This window comes from Ylistrum balloti, unplaced genomic scaffold (assembly GCF_031769215.1).
Source record: "Ylistrum balloti isolate Yb309-2 unplaced genomic scaffold, AGI_CSIRO_Ybal_v1 Utg371040, whole genome shotgun sequence".
Taxonomy (NCBI): domain Eukaryota; kingdom Metazoa; phylum Mollusca; class Bivalvia; order Pectinida; family Pectinidae; genus Ylistrum; species Ylistrum balloti.
Genome location: NW_026782576.1, coordinates 588428 through 605467, shown reverse-complemented (window position 1 = coordinate 605467; position 17040 = coordinate 588428). Strand labels below are relative to the sequence as shown.

Here is a 17040-nt window from a genome sequence, read left to right as displayed (position 1 = left end):
ATTAGAAACCAACGTGGAATATGAAATGCAAATATATTAAAAACAGCGAGTTCAACCAATATGAATTTACAGAAGCCACAAATCAGTACTCGAAAAAATCTATAAAAACATTTATCATGACATATGGCCCAAACTTAACGTTATAATATGGTCGAGGAATCTGTTGGCAAATAGTGAACTACTACGCCGAGTTATTCCGGGTTCAAAGCAGGACCGGAATCAAGTTTAGTAGTCTCCTTTCGGTTTCATCTTCGCAATTTTGTGACGTCAATGCAGTGTGCTATTTTTAACATTGACAGTTTCTTGTACAGGTTAATACACAGAGTCATGTCTATTTTGAGAATTCATGCCAATCTCAGAAAGGAAGTTTCATGGGAGTAAATTCAACATGAAAACTAGCGGAAGATACAGGATATTTCACGGTGTTGACTTCAGAATTGTAAGTTTTCGTTGTTCCTTGATAAGTTTATTTCCGGTTCAGGACGTGCTTGAGTCCTCTATACCAGACTCAATAATACATGTTAGAGTTTCAAGATACTATAATAAATAAATTAAATTAATATGTGCCTCTCATTAGCAATGTTTCTTATACAATTAATTCAATAATAGTTAAGCTATTTCAGCTCTGTAGTTGAAGAAAAGTTTATGATTCCTCCAGTAACGGTCTAACTCATTTTTAAACATATTGATAGTTTTTGCAGTAACAATATGGTCCGGTAGTTTGTTCCAGATTGATGCTGATCTTACGGAGAAAAAGTTCTTGCGTAGTCGAGTTGTAGCTCGCTTTGAAAAATTTTTTTTAGCATTGACTCGCCGACTGTGTCGTTGCACAGCCTCATCCCATAGTTGGACTAAGTTACAGCATTCCCAGTCATACATTCCATTGGTGATTTTATAAAGCTCAATCATTTCTCCCCTGACTCTCCTGAAGGCTAAATATTCGCTGGGTAACAGAGTAAGATTTCAAATTTTTAATCTAAATACCATGTTAAGACTGGGCAGTACTGCCAGAAGTGAATAATACTGCCTGTGTTATTTGTCGTAAAAATATGTATTGTACTGTGTTATCACGAACTTGGATATAGCTAAGTCTGTTGTATAATGAATTTTTACATGACATAGCAACAGTAACTATCGTCCCAAAATCTATATATTGCCACTGGAGTATATTTTAGGGATTATATTTCATGATTTAAGTATCATTTTGATGTGCTTTCATTTGGTATGATTTGTGTAGGAAAATTCCTGAACTTAAGGAAATCTAAACTACCTTCAAAAGCGGTACATAAGTTAAGAAAGAAAAAAACTTAAATTAATGGAAATATCCTAACTTATTTACATAGAAGTTGAGAGTTCAGGTTGCCTTACATCCTCAGCTATTGGGAATTTCTAGATTGTAAAGGTAGAAACTTCACAGTTATAGCTACTTAAGTCTTTGATTTTATATAGAACCTTGTATGAATTTTGCTGCGTTATTGAATTTTTTGGTGAAATGGTTGAGATGATATAAATCAAAGTGTGGGCATAATTGTATAAGGTGTATAAAGTCTTTGGTCACTCAGGTTGATTCCTGGTGATTGAATGTGAAGCTGGGTTCATTTATATCCCAAAAATCTGCAACCATTTCATATAATAAATGCTCTTTTGATTAAACTCCTAGACAAATTCATGGTTCATCACCACTTAATAGTTTTCTTAGGAAATGTGTTGTTTTGTTTTTACCCTGTGATCAAATCACTCATATAAATTTGTGGGCTGACAACCATTATGTTTTCATTTTAGTGAAACACTGTCAAACTCTTAGAGAAATGGAAAGAGAGTCAGAAGAAGTGTCTAAAGGCCAGCTTACTGACTGGACAGACAAATCACAAGCTCAAGAATATGGCAGCTGCACTTCAGATGATGCTTTGGACGCTATAGTTGAAAGGGAAGGAACCCAGTCTCCTGTTAACAATGAAGATGTCCTTTTCTCAACTCCAGATTTCAGTCAGCTTCCAGAAGTAGTTTGGGTGGAAATCATGAGTTATCTGCCCCTCCACCAGCAGTATGCTGTATCTCAAACCTGCCAAGTCCTATATGAGATTTTCAATCATCCAAGCTTGTGGCATACAATGAAGATTCACTTGTTTGGCTGTACTGACAATTATTCTCATGCCTTCAAAAGCAAGATATATATTCCAAATAAGTACATAAAACTTGTCAATAGGTTTGGTAAATTTTTCAAACAGCTTACTCTGTCTGTAACTGAATATCTCAACAGATTCCCAGAGGAATGGATCAAAATCATGCAGGAACTTAGTAAACAATGCCGTCTGGAGAGGTTGACCTTGGAGATAGGAAGATTGACCTCCTACTACCATATAGATGGATACCAGCCATCAGAGAATGATATTGGAACTTTGTTGTCGTTTATTCAACATGCTGTTCGATTGAAGTATTTTCACATTAAATCGTGGCCAATGTACCCAAGCAGCCTATCAAATCAAGATCTGAACATCTTTGATGTAATGCTTAAAAACCCAAAACTGGAAAATCTGGAGACTCTTAGCCTGTTCTGGTGTAAGGCTACAGAATGGTCAGAGAGAATGCCAATCCTTCCTTCGCCAGAAGCAACCTTACCACTCATACACAATTATAGGAATCTGAAACAGCTAAGTTTACGATCACCCATGCTTGATAAAGATATTATACTGGAACTTTCTAAACCTGGACGCTGTAAGCTCAAACTTCTACAGGTTTTTGTGCACTTCACTCCACAAAATCAAAACTTCAAAATACCAGAGATAGCATCATCACTATGGAAACAGTTTGTTTTAGCCAATCCAGAGGTGGAGATGGAATGTACAATATTAGCCAGAACTCCCCATCTAGAATTAGCATCCATGTTGAAAACAGAATGTCCACTTACTGCAATCACATTTTTGAAATTTTCAAAATGTGACTCAGAAATTGTTTCTGCTTTGAATGATATGTACCACAAAAGTTTGAAGAAATTTGCATGCTATTGTGATCCATCATGCAAAGAAGATGAAGTTGTCTCCCTTGCAGTGAGATCCCCGAATCTGAATCAGTTGGTATACCATGGATCTCTTAGCTGTGAATCAGTTGAAAGATTGGCACAACTCCGTGGCACATTTTGGAAAGATTTTGTTATCCTTGATAGCTGTATCACAGTCCAGAATGTACCCTCCTATGATGATGATGATGACAGAGTTATTGCCCCTGGGGAAGATGGCCAATATTATCTTGTTGGAATTGCAAGGTTTCATCAGTCGGTACACCCTGATTCACAGCGAAAACAAGAAATGCAGGACAAAGTGTCAGAAGCCTTGGGGTACAAATGGAAGCCAGCTTAAAAGTCGTAATCACCAATATGTTATGTATTTTTGGATATTTTTTTGTCTACGCCCAGCTATATGCAAATTTAATCATCACATAGGTGTATGCATTTATCTTGATAGGGATGATAAATACTCTAATAGAGAATTTATTTGAATCAGCTGCATTTTTATATTGGTTATATTATTGAATATGTATTGTGTCAATTTCATTATTTATTTTACTACAACAAGGCATATCGTGGTTTAAAATTATGTTTTAACTTGAGGTAAACAGTTACAAAATTGTTATGCCATAGCGAGTAAGCAAAGCTTGATACTTCTATTTCTACAAGAACAAATTACCATATGCTGCTATTAACCTAAAATGACAGCATTGTGCTTTCTGTATCATTTTATCAAATTAAAAAAAAAGTACTTACCATATTGAAAACAATAGGAATATTCTTCTCATAGTAATTTCAGAAGATGTAAGGTACTAATATTTGGTCAGTAGGTATCTAGAATAGAGTAGTACAAAGTTTCTTCATGTAAATGACCTTGACCAATTTAAGGTAACAGAAGTCAAATTTGTAAAGGCACTTTTGATAATCTTCTCAACTTCCAGAAGACTTAGGGTACTGATGTTTGGCCAGTATGTACTTGACATGATGTGATACAAATGTTCCTCATAAATTTTCTTGACCCATTTAGTATTTTCTAGGTCACTGTGGTAAAATAGGTTAAAGCATTTGACAATCTTCCTCTTAAGATCCAGAAGTCTCATTGCATTGACATTAGGTCAGTAGGTACCTTTGATGGCGTGCTGTAAGGTTTCATCATATATATTTTCAAGGTCATAGGGTAAAGTAAGTTAAAAACTTCACTAATCATCTCCAGTTCTTGAAGACCCAGAGTACTGAAAATTGGCTAGTAGGCACCTGAGATGAAGAGCTTAACATTTCCTCATATAAATGACTTTGACCAATTCTCAAGGTCACAGTAGTAAAATAGGATCTTTAGTTCCAAAAGACTCAGGTTACTGATATTAGGATAGCAGATGCCTGGGATGAGATGTTCCGATTCCATGATTTACATGACCAAGGTCACAGGAGGAAAAGAAGTTTGAAAAGTTTTATATTCTTTCTATCAGGTTCCAGACGACCCATGGTAGTGATGTGTTGGCAGTAGGTTATTGACATAGAGAGCTGCAATCTTTCCCCATGTAAATGACATTGACCTATCTTGAAGGTCGCAGCAGTAAATTAGATTAAAAAATTTATTGTCTTCTCAGTTCCAGAAGACCTTCAGTACTGATATTAGGCATGGAAGTACCTGAGATGACTGTTATAAATTTTTCTCACATAACTGATATTTATTAAATTTTGCTCTTATAACTGACATTGACCTAATTTCAATATCACAAGAGCAAAATAGGTTAAAATCTGTTTCATAATTGTCTTCTCAAATTTCAGAAAATACTGATCATATGCCAGTAGGTACCGAAGATTGGAGTGCTTCAAATTCCCATCATATGAATGACCTTGACCTATTTTCAAGATCACAAGTGTGAAACATGTCTGAAAAATTGAGTGATCTTCCCAAGTTACAGAAGATCACAAATCTTAATATTCTACCAGAAGATTACCTTGACTCATCATCAGGATCAAAGGTGTCTTATAGGTTGTTAATCTTCATGAAATGTTTTAATAAGTTCCAAAAGACCTAGAGTATTGATAATTTGAAGGGAAATATATTGAATGAAGTGCTGTGAAGTTTCCTCTTAAAATAAATTGACCTATTTTCAAGGTCACATTAGAGATTAGTAAATTAAAACAGTTCAAGAATCATCTTAAGTTTCAGAAGACTGGGGTCATGATGATTTGCAAGCAGGTACCTTGAATGAAGTGCTGCACATTTTCCTCAAATAAATGCCCTGCAATTTTAAAAGGGTCAAATTTACTAAAAAAAAAATTAAACACAATTTCTTGAAAACCATAATATCAAAAGCAAACATTATTTTGATATCATGACCATCAGTATCATTGAAATATACTTTGGCATCTTGAAAAAGGGTTACAAAACATATGGTTATTTTAGCATTCTTTTCTTAAATTATCCATTTGATCACGCCCCCTCATTTCATTCAGTCTCCTATATAGTCAATGAATTTTAGTATCCCAAATTACCATTGATCATGATGATGATAAAGTTTATTTACCGAAATAGCCCATTGGTTAAGATTATGAATGTAATATATTGTATACGAAACATTGGTTAGTACCTTGGTTTGTACCTCAGCTCTAGGTTATATGTATTTGACACAGTCTAGGCTATATATATATAGAGCTATGTGTGAGTATGTGATTTCTGTTTAAATTTAACAATAGAATCCCCAAATAACACATCCTTGATATTCCAGGGGTTACGATCACAGTGTCTCTCTGTACCCCTGGAACAGGGGCAAAATTGAAGGTACAAGTGATGTAATTTGATTGGTTCTAGGATAAATAAACTGACTAATCACAGGCTGATATGCTCCTTTACAAGATTACAAAGGAGAAATACCCAGCTTCAAAGCCAGTATAAGATACCAATATTTGACCTTGAGATTTGTTTTTTTATGTTCATCAAATGATCGATCTAGTATTTTGGTTTTGTCCAAAAGGTGTCACACATGTAACCTTCAATTTTGCCATGACATGTTCCAGGGGTGTAGAGAGTGAAAGTGATTGTATTTGGACCCTGGAATATCAGGATTAACGTAACATGTAGGATGTAGTAATGTCAGAAGTCTGTTCTCTAGATATTATACTTTATTTGTTATGTACATGTTTGGTTTATGAGGATGGTTTTACACTGGACTGTTTCTATTTATTAAATCAAGTATTTTAACAATTTTGTATTGTGCATGTTATTTTTCTATTTGTAACATAATAATTACTGGATTATTAATCACACAAGTGCTTTTGTTTATTAAATCCTTTTTTATCTACCATCTCTTTACTTCTATTTGTCACCATTGGTGAGAATATTTATTACATATGCTCGATATATAATAACATTTTTATGATAAGGTAACTGTGAACAGTGCCCCATTTTCTGTTGTATTGAGTCCTGTAACATCCACTATTCAGTTTTCAGTCCACTGATCATTGTCAGGATGACCTATAGTCATTGTGTTTCATTCAATGTCAAGTGTAACCTTTTCTTCAGATTTTACCACTGGAATTCATCTGAAACATGCCTGAAATGATCTAGAGATGGTCCTGACCAAGCGTTGTTATCTCTTGAGTCAGCCTGAAATCCAGTATGGCTGCCATCTTGAAAATCATTTCTTCTTCACTTTCTCTGGTGTCCTTTAACTTAAAATTTGTGGGGATGTTATACAATCACAACGTCTTCAAAACATCATCATAGGAACCAGGCCAGTCTTAAGCTTCTCTCAACAACACCTGTAATTCTCATGTTTCAATATTAGGATTTAGCTCAAACTTGCCAAAAATGATGCCAAGATGGTCTGGACAAAGTGTTATTAATTCTCAGGCCAGTCAGTCTTAAAATCAATATGGCCCCCATCTTGAAAACATTTTAAACTTCTCTCATGTTCCACTGGTGCCACTGAGATGATATATGGTGGAAATATTGAGAAACTAAAATGAAGGAAGTGTTACCCTTACTACTGAAATTCAGAATTGATTTAATCATTTTACAATATGTTTCCACTACCATGATTACTATATATCATTCAGGGTCATTAACTCATCACATTCCTCAGGTCAGCTTGATATTGATCATACCATGATCAGCTCAAATTCTGAAAAATGCTAGAATTCTTTACTTTTGAACAGTGCTCAAAAAATTCAATTTTTGGATTTAATATTGTCAAATTAATGCTCAAACATAACATAGAACATCATCTAAATGTATACAGATGTGATAAGTATACAACAGAATTGATCTTGATTATGTTCAAACACTTGGTTACCTTTGATTTTGATGGCTGTAACCAGTTATTATTTGATAACACTGATCATTGATTGGCAGTCTTTATGGTTAGATGATTGTTAAAGCCACTGAGTTTCATCACTCAGATTAAGCTAAATCAGGTCTGTCCTACTGAGATAGTCTCAAGTGTTATTATTTGAATTGATCCAAAATCCAATATGGCCACTATCTTGAAAAACTTATTTCAAACTTCTACGCTAGTTATTGCACAATGATTGAACAAAATTCAAACATACTTATAAAACTTGGCTGTCAAGTAACACATGATTAATTGCTCTCATCAAAGATGTTGATAATGTCATAGACTTAGATACCGATCCATAATAATGTGTTGAAGAATAACTTTTATAACATTCTGTTATCAAAGTTTGACCCGAAAGCCATTAACAGAACATAACATTAGGCTGAAACTGTAACTGTGTTATGTTTAGCCTAAAAATGATTCTTTATCAGATCATCCATAAATAATGACTTTTTTTTTCGCTTTAGCTTGCCATACATTTTACACTCTCCGCAAATCATTGATATTTTTAAGTTGACAGAACTTGAATTTGCGGACAAAATAGGTACACGTCTTAAATGTTTATTTGTTGTCACAAAAATCTGTATGACACATGTTAACAGATAATTGAAAAGCAAATTTACAGATAATGGGAAAATTGAATTTACAGAAAACGAGAATGGTTCCGTTTAATTATAATTTCTGCAATACATCAAAATAGCACCATACGTACACTTCTCGTGTTTGATATTTATAAATGTGTATCATCAATATGTGACTTTAAACAGACGAAGGTTTTTTTTTTAGAAAAACTAACAAAACAATAACAAACATAAGACAGCTTTACATTGTGTGTGTTACCTTTATTCGTCTCTGGATATACATCTAAGTCTGTGTCAAATTAAAAAAAAAAAGTTCAGTTATAAAAAGTTTCCAGGATTTCGTAAAGATTGCCGGTTCAATAAAAACACTTTATTTATTCACTCATTTTCACGGCCCTACGTATGAAATTCGGTAAGATAACCGTTATCGAAAACTAATGTACATGCATTTGATTGTAGACCTCTTCTCATAATTGGATCCAAAACTGAACATCAAACGCTAGAGACTAAAGCCTATACACATGCACATACAGAATTTACAACAATAAATCCTCGCTCCATTCACAAGAAACAGACTTTCTAAAATCCAAGAGGTGATGTTCAGCGTATCGATGGTGCAGTACTGAACTTGATTAAACAGCTATGGCAGGGTGAATTTATCTGTGAAGATGATGATCCCTAACACTCTTTGCAAAATATAGCGATAAGTGATGGCGAGGGATATCACAAGCATACATATTATTTTTATAAAGCAAATAACTTGCCACACCATCCAGATTTTTTTCCAGCTTTTGTTTGGGCGGAGACCCCCATACCATCTACCCTGGCAAGCCCCTGGACTCCTGATTATCTTGTCATTATTTTTAGACTGAATCACCTGCTGTAGATTTTTCTACTCTCCGCGTGACTTCGCTTTCAGACAGGACTGGTACACGTATTAAGTCAGCGACGTAAGTTTATTTCAGATAACCAAGTAATACTTTTTAATACAAACATTATACTTCCCGGGATTATTTCTCAATGGAGAATTACCACATCAAAAAACCAGGTAACACATATTGGAAGGGCGGTAGATGATGTATGCCAAGTCCTTTAATCCCCATACACTGATATTTAAAAGCATTGCTAATTATAGAGATGAAAATCTTATCATTCAAAATTATTTTGACATCATAATTGGTTAACTTTGCTCTAACAATCAGATTCTGTAGGCAGGTGTGACAAAACAAATTCCGGTACAGACTTTTTCACTTCTTCAAAATTGTAATAGATTTCCTTGTATGTAACATTTCATTAGAATGACGCTATGGACATTTTTTCCGATTTAATTTTCTTTTCTGTCGATTTAACAGGAAACTGTTGTTTGACATTGCTGCCATAGTTACTATATGTAACATGCATATGAAAGTACAAGTCAATAGACCTAAATGTGAAAATATTATCGACAACACTGCGATCTACCCTGTGACAAAACGTTTCCTGTCTTGCTTAAAAAAACTACGGCCCTTCGGCTTGAAATATTTGATTTTATATTTTATATTACATATATATCGATACATGGGTAAGTATAATGTTTCGTGGTGTACATGTTTTGATTCTATTTCATAGCAATGTCAACAAAAATATCAAAACTGAACGAAACTGGTCAAACTAGAATTATTGTCTTTATTTCATCCTAATATGAAGAGCATACTAGTATACACGCTGATGAGGGCGATCACAACTATTAAATGTCCTCTCCCGGTCCGAATGTGTATGTATATAATTCTGTTGCATGTCTAAAATGGAATTTGGGTGAATGTGTTACTTACACCTTTTAAATTGTAACTGGAAGAACGGCGTATTGGAAGTTACGACTACTAATGTGGTTAAAGGGCGATAACTCTGATCCTACTGTTGTGAAGAACACTGGTACTTCTTTCAATTAAAATATATGTATGTCGAACTTGTTGATAAACTTGAGATATGCGGATCATTTCATCATTATCTATACACTAAATAGGTCGCCCTGTCTAGGTTATTCTTGGTGACCGTAAAGCGACATTTTATCAACATAGCGGTAATAAGTCTGCTAATTGGACAGGAGACACCTGGTCAATTTACTGTGAAGACTGTGTAAGTGCCTGTATGGTGTATCCTCTCTGAATAACACTATGGCCGGGGTGAGTATACAGAAAAACTAAATATTATTGTATGATGACAAACGAAATATATTTCTTAATATTTTCTGTAAATTGATAACTGAAAATGTATATATCACAAACTTGATTTTACGACCAACAATTCGCATTGTATATTTCAGTATAAAATATCTTTGTGTATGCGTTTCATTGTCTTCACAAAGGAAATGACGCCGTGATGCATTATACATATATATAAATGTTTATAGGGTATTTTTACCCTGTATAACGATATTTATGCACGTTTGATTAAAATTATCCGAACTATAAGCAATAACAATATGTATTCTATCTTTAATATTTTTAGCGACAGTTGTCTTGTCCAGTTTGTGCTTTGCTCGTGTTTGGATATATGACTTACTCGGCTCCTGTGAACGAGACATGGTCGTCTAATGCTACTACCACAGAAGCATACACTACAGGTGACGGTTATGATGTCGATATGAAATTCGGTGTCATTCTCGATGCCGGAAGTACTAGTACAAAGGTTCATGTATACACGTGGAAACGGAAGGAACAGGAGACAACCGTGCCACAAATAACGGAAGTGCAATACCAGAAGTACAAACCAGGAGTTGGAGCCTTTGCAGATCGTGAACACGAGATGGGGGATTACCTCCTACCAATGTTTGACTTTCTGACGTCAAATGTTCCCGCTCAAGCCCATAATACTACGCCCGTTTTGTTCATGGCGACTGCAGGTAATGAAAAGTCATTGACATTGCTTCGTGTAGAACCTTATCAGTGAAGCATTTTATCATGCAGAACTGTGTCTGGTGTGTGTTACACATATCTAATAAAGAGAATCATCCAAATATTGGGGAGGGGCTTATAATTTTAGCAGTAGTGTTATATGCAATGAATAGTATTTGCCCAGCAATACGCCTAGTGATGTCTATCTTACTTTCCTGGTTCTTACTTTGATAACGTAACGTGACAGGAATGTCACCTAGATTTGTGTGGCTGGTATTTTTGGTCATGGATCAGAAAAGACGTTTTCTTCACGAATGCCTTAAGTCATTCTCTTTGCACTTTCAAGGACATCCGTGTCAACCTTTCATATGCATTCTTTTTCTCGATTCTGGGTTGGAATCACGTGTTTATGATGTTTGCAAATGTAGACTCATCATACTTCATCTCGTTCCAAGGTGTGCGGTTATTACCGGAGTCAGCGGCCCAGTCTATTTTACGTGGTGTCCACTTGGTAATGTCCAACTCGAGTCTGAACCCGTTCTTGTACCAGGAGCGGTTTGTACGGATCCTATCAGGAGAGGAGGAGGGTTTTCTGGCCTGGATCTCCGCAAACTATCTTCATGGTTTCTTCACCGATCATCGGTACTGTTCAGCAGTCCTTGTAAAGAATCATACGTATTGCTTTAGTTGCTTCGGATGTTGTAGATCATAAGAATGAATAATTCATAATTATCTTGGGTTTTGTTTTTTCGTAGGCCACTGGAAGAGAGTTTCGGTATTATTGAAGTAGGGGGCGGGTCCTGTCAGGTCGCCTTTATCCCGGAAGTGCCAATTTACGAGGACAAAATGCCGGTTTACATAGGGGGTCATACGTATGAGGTGTATACTCACAGCTACCTTTCATACGGAGCACAGACCATGACGTCACGCATCCGGAACCACCTAGTGCGCCGGAACAAACACGCCATTGCCCTGGTGGATCCGTGTATGTTGATTGGTAGGTAATTACGTCAAAGTCACGCTCATATAGTGAACGAAATTCTGTTATTGGTACGATCGTATGATACAACGAAATAACCACGATCGCCTGCAATAACGTGTCAGTGCCAAATAAATAAATCTTCGGCACAAAATTGTCTTTCCACTTGTGAAAAAGTATTCTTTCATCAGGCTTCTTTTCTCTGGTGTTATCAAAGTAAAACTGGACACCTTGCTTGTCCAGACAACCTGGTTTCCCAGATAAACCAAATAGCAAAACAACAAAACGACACCTGATGACGTACTATCATAATACATACTGTTCTCTATTTCCAGACGACACATACAATCTGATAGCCGCTGACAAGACTGTAAGGATTGTAGGCGGAAGCAACGCCTCCGAGTGTCGGAACGTCCTCCGTCATTATCTAGACAGAGTTCCAGAGTACATGTGTTCTCCAAAACCATGTACCATCGGGTCCGTGTACGGGCCTCCGGTAGGCAACCGGAAATTTATCGCCATGGGTGTAGTCTATAATACCGCGAAGGAGCTGGGGCTGCTGAAACATGGAGTCACTGAATTGGTGCCCAGCTTGATGGAGGCCAGGGCAGAGGAATTTTGTAAATTAGTGAGTATGTAGACAGACTTCGTTCTAATGTCACAAACCTCATTCATCTGAGATATAAGTGGACTTATTGATCAAGAATAGATTTAAAATAATACCACATCGGCAACATTGACGTCGATCATTCAGTGAAGGGGTCGTCGTAATGTTTTACAGTTAGTGCGTATAAAGAGAGATCGTACATACACGAATTTGAGAGGGAAAGTGCGACGATATGATGCGATATGAAATGATCCTTGTACTTCCCCGCAATATATCCTAATTACTAACCACATCATATTAATGCATCGTCACCTTGTATTATTGTCTAACAGCGGTTGTCCGAGGCCTATGACCAGTATGGAGTGGACGAGAGATGGGCCTCTTCAGACTGTCAGAACGGCCTGTACGCGCCAATGTTATTGGAGGCGCTTGGGTTTAAACCGAACTCCACAGACATACAGACGAAAACAAAAGCCGGAGGAACTAAAATTGGTAAGGTGACCTGTTAGTTTGGAGTACTCTTACTATCGTTAAGGACAACCAACGAGACGAACCTCTGCAGATTACACGTGTCTGCATAAATCATTGCTAAATCAACTTGTCTTTAATATTTGGTATATGTTAACGCAAAAGTATACATATACTTAACCGTCATTGATTCAAGCAGTATATTTATTTTTCAGGTTGGAGTCTTGGCGCAATGCTACAAGAAGAAGAACACCAGTATCGAAGTGACATCGTGTAAAACTGTAGACTGACTTCAACAATGTAACTAAGTTAACATTGGTGTGTCTGGCCTGTACAGTGTTAATGTTACATGTAAAAAAAAGTAGGAGATCGTCATAATCAACAGAGGATTGTATCATACGTTTGAGTGTTATAGTGATGGTTTACATACATCCAATTTTGACAATTCAGGATATCAATATATGAAAGATCTCCGTAAAAATACATTTCAGAATTAAAGTTCTTAATACCTTTTGATCCAATATGGACAATGGAGCAGAGCAACTTGCTCACAAGTATATATTCTGGTAAGTAAGACAGAGGAATTCGTGGCATTTTGCGGATAATTCGTGCCATTGTGAAATCCCGATTAGTAATCTATCACAAGATTAATTGTTCATTTCAAATTGTTTTCAACCAAAATAAAAATATAATTATGACGTAAGCATGACTACCTGTGTCTTTGAAAAACAACTGTCCGTATGGCTTATCTATGTTATTGACCATCCTGTATGGTAGATGACCTCATGTAGCACTGGGAATTCCAAAGTCGGTAGTTACAGAAGAGTAGAAAGTTCTATGAATCGCTATGGAGGATTCCCAGCATCAACTGGGATTATATTTCCTCAAGATTCGGCTTCGTCTCCTCAAGTGTTGGGGTTTTAGTTTAAACATATTTACTGCCAATAGATAGACAAGAGATTAGGCACAAGTTATTGTAACTTATAAACGCCTTATACATTTTAAATGACATAACAATTCCTACAATACAAATATACAGCTATTGTTACAATTAGACATCAAAATCTCTTGCTGGATTTAATAGTTTATCGCATACCGAAAAAAAAACCATTTAAAACGCTCTTTCAAAAACTTTACCAACACTGGACAGCATAAAATTATTCTATATTTCAAAGGAGAATGTCTGACACCCTTTTTAAACAATGACATAATATAAACTCATTTCTATTTGTTTACATAAATCCCTGTTGATAAGGACATATGAAATCAAATTTCGAGTGGAGTACAAACAGCGTGTGCAGTATTTAATAGCAGGTGGTGACTAATTCCATCCACACCCAAGGCATTGCCGAGCTTCAATATCTGTAGAACTTGTATTTTAGTCGAATTTAATCTAATTGAACCAATTTGATTGTCAGTTTTAGGCTCAATAATTAGAACATCAGTGTTACGCACTTCTACTCTAGTAATAATACAAAATATTTATTTAATAATTCAGCCTTATCTTCATCTCTAGTAACGATGTCATTAGTACCGGGGTCTACAAGGGAAGGTATAGGTTGGGAAGCATCAGACGTTTTAATTGGCCTTTTAATTGATTTCCAATAAGACTTAGAATCCGAAGATGAGTATTCGTCAGTGATATCCGTTTCTAGCCAGCTGTGTATTGTCCATCTTTGAAGTGTTCAGAAAAATAAAAGGAGCAAACGACACTCCCCCCCCCCTCCTCCCCGCCTTGATTGGATATGTGACAAGGATTTTATAGAAAGAAATTTCAATGGTTGTTTTATTTTTTCAAATGGGAACATCTCGGCAAACAATTGAATTAATTTTATACTTTTTCATTTAAATGATTTTTCCCTAACCCGGATCGAAAGATCGGGGACATTTTATTTTTGTGCTGTCCGTTTGTCTGTCGTCAATTTTAGCCTTGTCCATAACCACTACATCGTATTTGGTATGTGTGTACCTTGTGACAAGCCCTTTCTGGTGGTATCAAAATGTTTACCTTGTGACATTGACCGTGACATTTGACATACATTTTAAAATTCTAAAATTTTAACATTTACCATTGGCCTTAACTATTGCACAATGGAAACATAAGAGCACATGCCTTATACAGTACAGCTTTAATGTCCCACTTCAGAATTGTGTTGCATAGTGTTTTATCAACACATCTTGTTCTCTAATATTTTGTCTTTAATTTCCTTTTCCATAAAGACCTGCTGTGTACAGCCATCTTGGTCAACAGAGCTGATTATCATAATTATAACAAGAGGTATGGATGAGCTGTGACGGTCTTCTGATTATATAGAACTATACATGAATAAAGTGTCAGAACAATTACTTAATCATAAGAACAATACTGCATATCTTTGCACTTGAAACCACAAAGACAATGTTGTGCATTTCATTTTCTCGGCATTCCGACATAATTTCAGCTCAATGGCACCAGTAAACCTGAAAAAGGTGGCGGCCTTATTGGAGTTGGGGACACCCGAAAAGCTACAAAGCTTAATTATTTTGTTTTACATATAACCTCTCCAAATGCGAATTTAAAAAACTACATTTTACTTGATGCGGCTCAATCAAATAAAAAAGTATATAATCACTAAAGTAATCAGGTGTCATTTAAACACCAAGAAATTGATAATTACATATCACTTGATGATCATTGATGTTGATCGTGTGATTAAATCAATCATACTGTTAACCATCTAAGTTCGCAGCACAACACATCCATATGAAGAAGAACTCACCAAGTAGCGATTGTTTTTAACCACAAATTAAAACCATCAAAATCGTCTTTCGAAGTATATATCGATGGCACAAGGACAGAATGCCAGCAAAAAGAATACCCAATAGAAAATAACTGAATACCCTTGAATACGTATAAGGCGAATAAGACTGTATCCGGAAGGGAAAGCGTTTTCTGCTTCAACGAAGACACCTACCATGTAAATCTTAATCAGGTGAGTAAAAAACGTTGCTTCCCAAATGAGAGTAAATTTCACAACAACGAAAAAGTATAGCGTAACAAGCTATCAGCTTATATCACTCACTCTTGTTTGACCCGGATGGAAGTGTGCAAGGGGTCTAACTGTGGCAGGCAAGCAAAGTACATAGAGAAAGCCCACATAGGCAGGTGATCCCATACGTTCTCACGTCCGTTCCGGGAATCGAACCCTGGCTTAACATGAAAGACGAGTACGTTACCACTGCGTCACCCGAACATCCGTTTCGACATCATGGTGGTGGCAACCAGTCTTCTCCGTAGGCTTCATCAACCCTGTTGTATAACTTTAACTGTCAGCTGTGGCGGGCATCTTTCATGAAATTATGACATCTCTAGAACAAGCAACCTCTGAATATTGGATCAAGGTTCTGCAACAGTGTTCCGGAAGAGGTAGCGTATTCTGCTTTATGGTAGCAGTACACAGTTTCTCGGTGTGGCCATGGGTGATTTTTTTGCTCATTAGATTACCCCATTATAAAGGTTTTAATTAAAAATGAAAAAAAAAATCCTTGCTAAAATTGGTCCTGTCATGTTAAAGTGGACAATGTGGGGTTTCATTTTTTTCAGGATAATATTTTAGCTTTGTGTTGGAGATTACTATTTGGGCAGTCTCGAATCTGTGTCTACGCACCAAAAACTAGCTTTACAGGAAGTGAAATTTTCATAGTGTTTACATGTGGTCATGTTATGAAGAATTTCCGAGTTGGAATTTGCTGAAATGTAAGTACTTTGTTACCATGACAGTGTTGTTGATTGTAAGATAGGTGATTAGAATTAAATTTCTCCTAGAAAGTTGTAGTGTTGGATTAGAATTAGCAGTATTTTTGCATTTTTAGCATTTTTTCAGTAGGTAACCATGACAATCAAATGTCAGAAATCAGAGGAATTTTTTTTTTACACAAATTTCATCTCTCTACTGTTAATGTAATTGTTATACAGTTTATAAATATATATACATGTAATGATGTATTTTTCATAACCAATCTGCTATACCTGTATATCTCAAACATGACAAATAATTTCAGGAAAAATGCAAATTAACTGTTTACTGCTACCTATCAACGACATCTGCCATGTTTATCTTGGTCTATAAATTTTTTGTTATTTAAATTCAAGACGTCATCAATATATATTTGAAAGTGAAATAAAACGGCTTTGCAATGTCGTTT

General features: G+C 35.9%; 2 protein-coding genes across 3 annotated transcripts; both read left to right on the top strand.

Moving 5' to 3' along the window:
• The first annotated feature begins 307 nt into the window (after positions 1-307).
• LOC132560279 (F-box/LRR-repeat protein 3-like) lies at positions 308-6216 on the top strand. The gene is made up of 2 exons (XM_060224941.1): positions 308-439; positions 1783-6216. The coding sequence occupies exon 2, from the start codon at positions 1809-1811 to the stop codon at positions 3354-3356; it is 1548 nt and encodes a 515-aa protein (XP_060080924.1). The 5' UTR covers positions 308-439; positions 1783-1808; the 3' UTR covers positions 3357-6216.
• A 3830-nt stretch (positions 6217-10046) lies between these two features.
• On the top strand, positions 10047-13558 carry LOC132560252 (ectonucleoside triphosphate diphosphohydrolase 8-like). Of its 2 annotated transcripts, none has more exons than XM_060224915.1 (7): positions 10047-10090; positions 10416-10809; positions 11257-11443; positions 11557-11798; positions 12116-12408; positions 12720-12879; positions 13071-13558. In XM_060224915.1, the coding sequence occupies exons 1-7, from the start codon at positions 10082-10084 to the stop codon at positions 13130-13132; spliced, it is 1347 nt and encodes a 448-aa protein (XP_060080898.1). In that variant the 5' UTR covers positions 10047-10081; the 3' UTR covers positions 13133-13558. The 2 variants fall into 2 exon arrangements, with proteins under 2 accessions (XP_060080898.1, XP_060080897.1); XM_060224914.1 differs by having other exon boundaries at positions 12720-12884.
• The last annotated feature ends 3482 nt before the right edge of the window (positions 13559-17040 follow it).

Excerpts from the sequence above, each read along its gene's own strand:
- LOC132560279 (XM_060224941.1), top strand. The coding sequence starts at position 1,809 with ATGGAAAGAGAGTCAGAAGAAGTGTCTAAAGGCCAGCTTACTGACTGG.
- LOC132560252 (XM_060224914.1), top strand. Across the intron at positions 11,444-11,556 it reads GGTTTCTTCACCGATCATCG|GCCACTGGAAGAGAGTTTCG; the intron begins GTACTGTTCAGC and ends GTTTTTTCGTAG. Across the intron at positions 12,885-13,070 it reads GAGGAACTAAAATTGGTAAG|GTTGGAGTCTTGGCGCAATG; the intron begins GTGACCTGTTAG and ends TTTATTTTTCAG.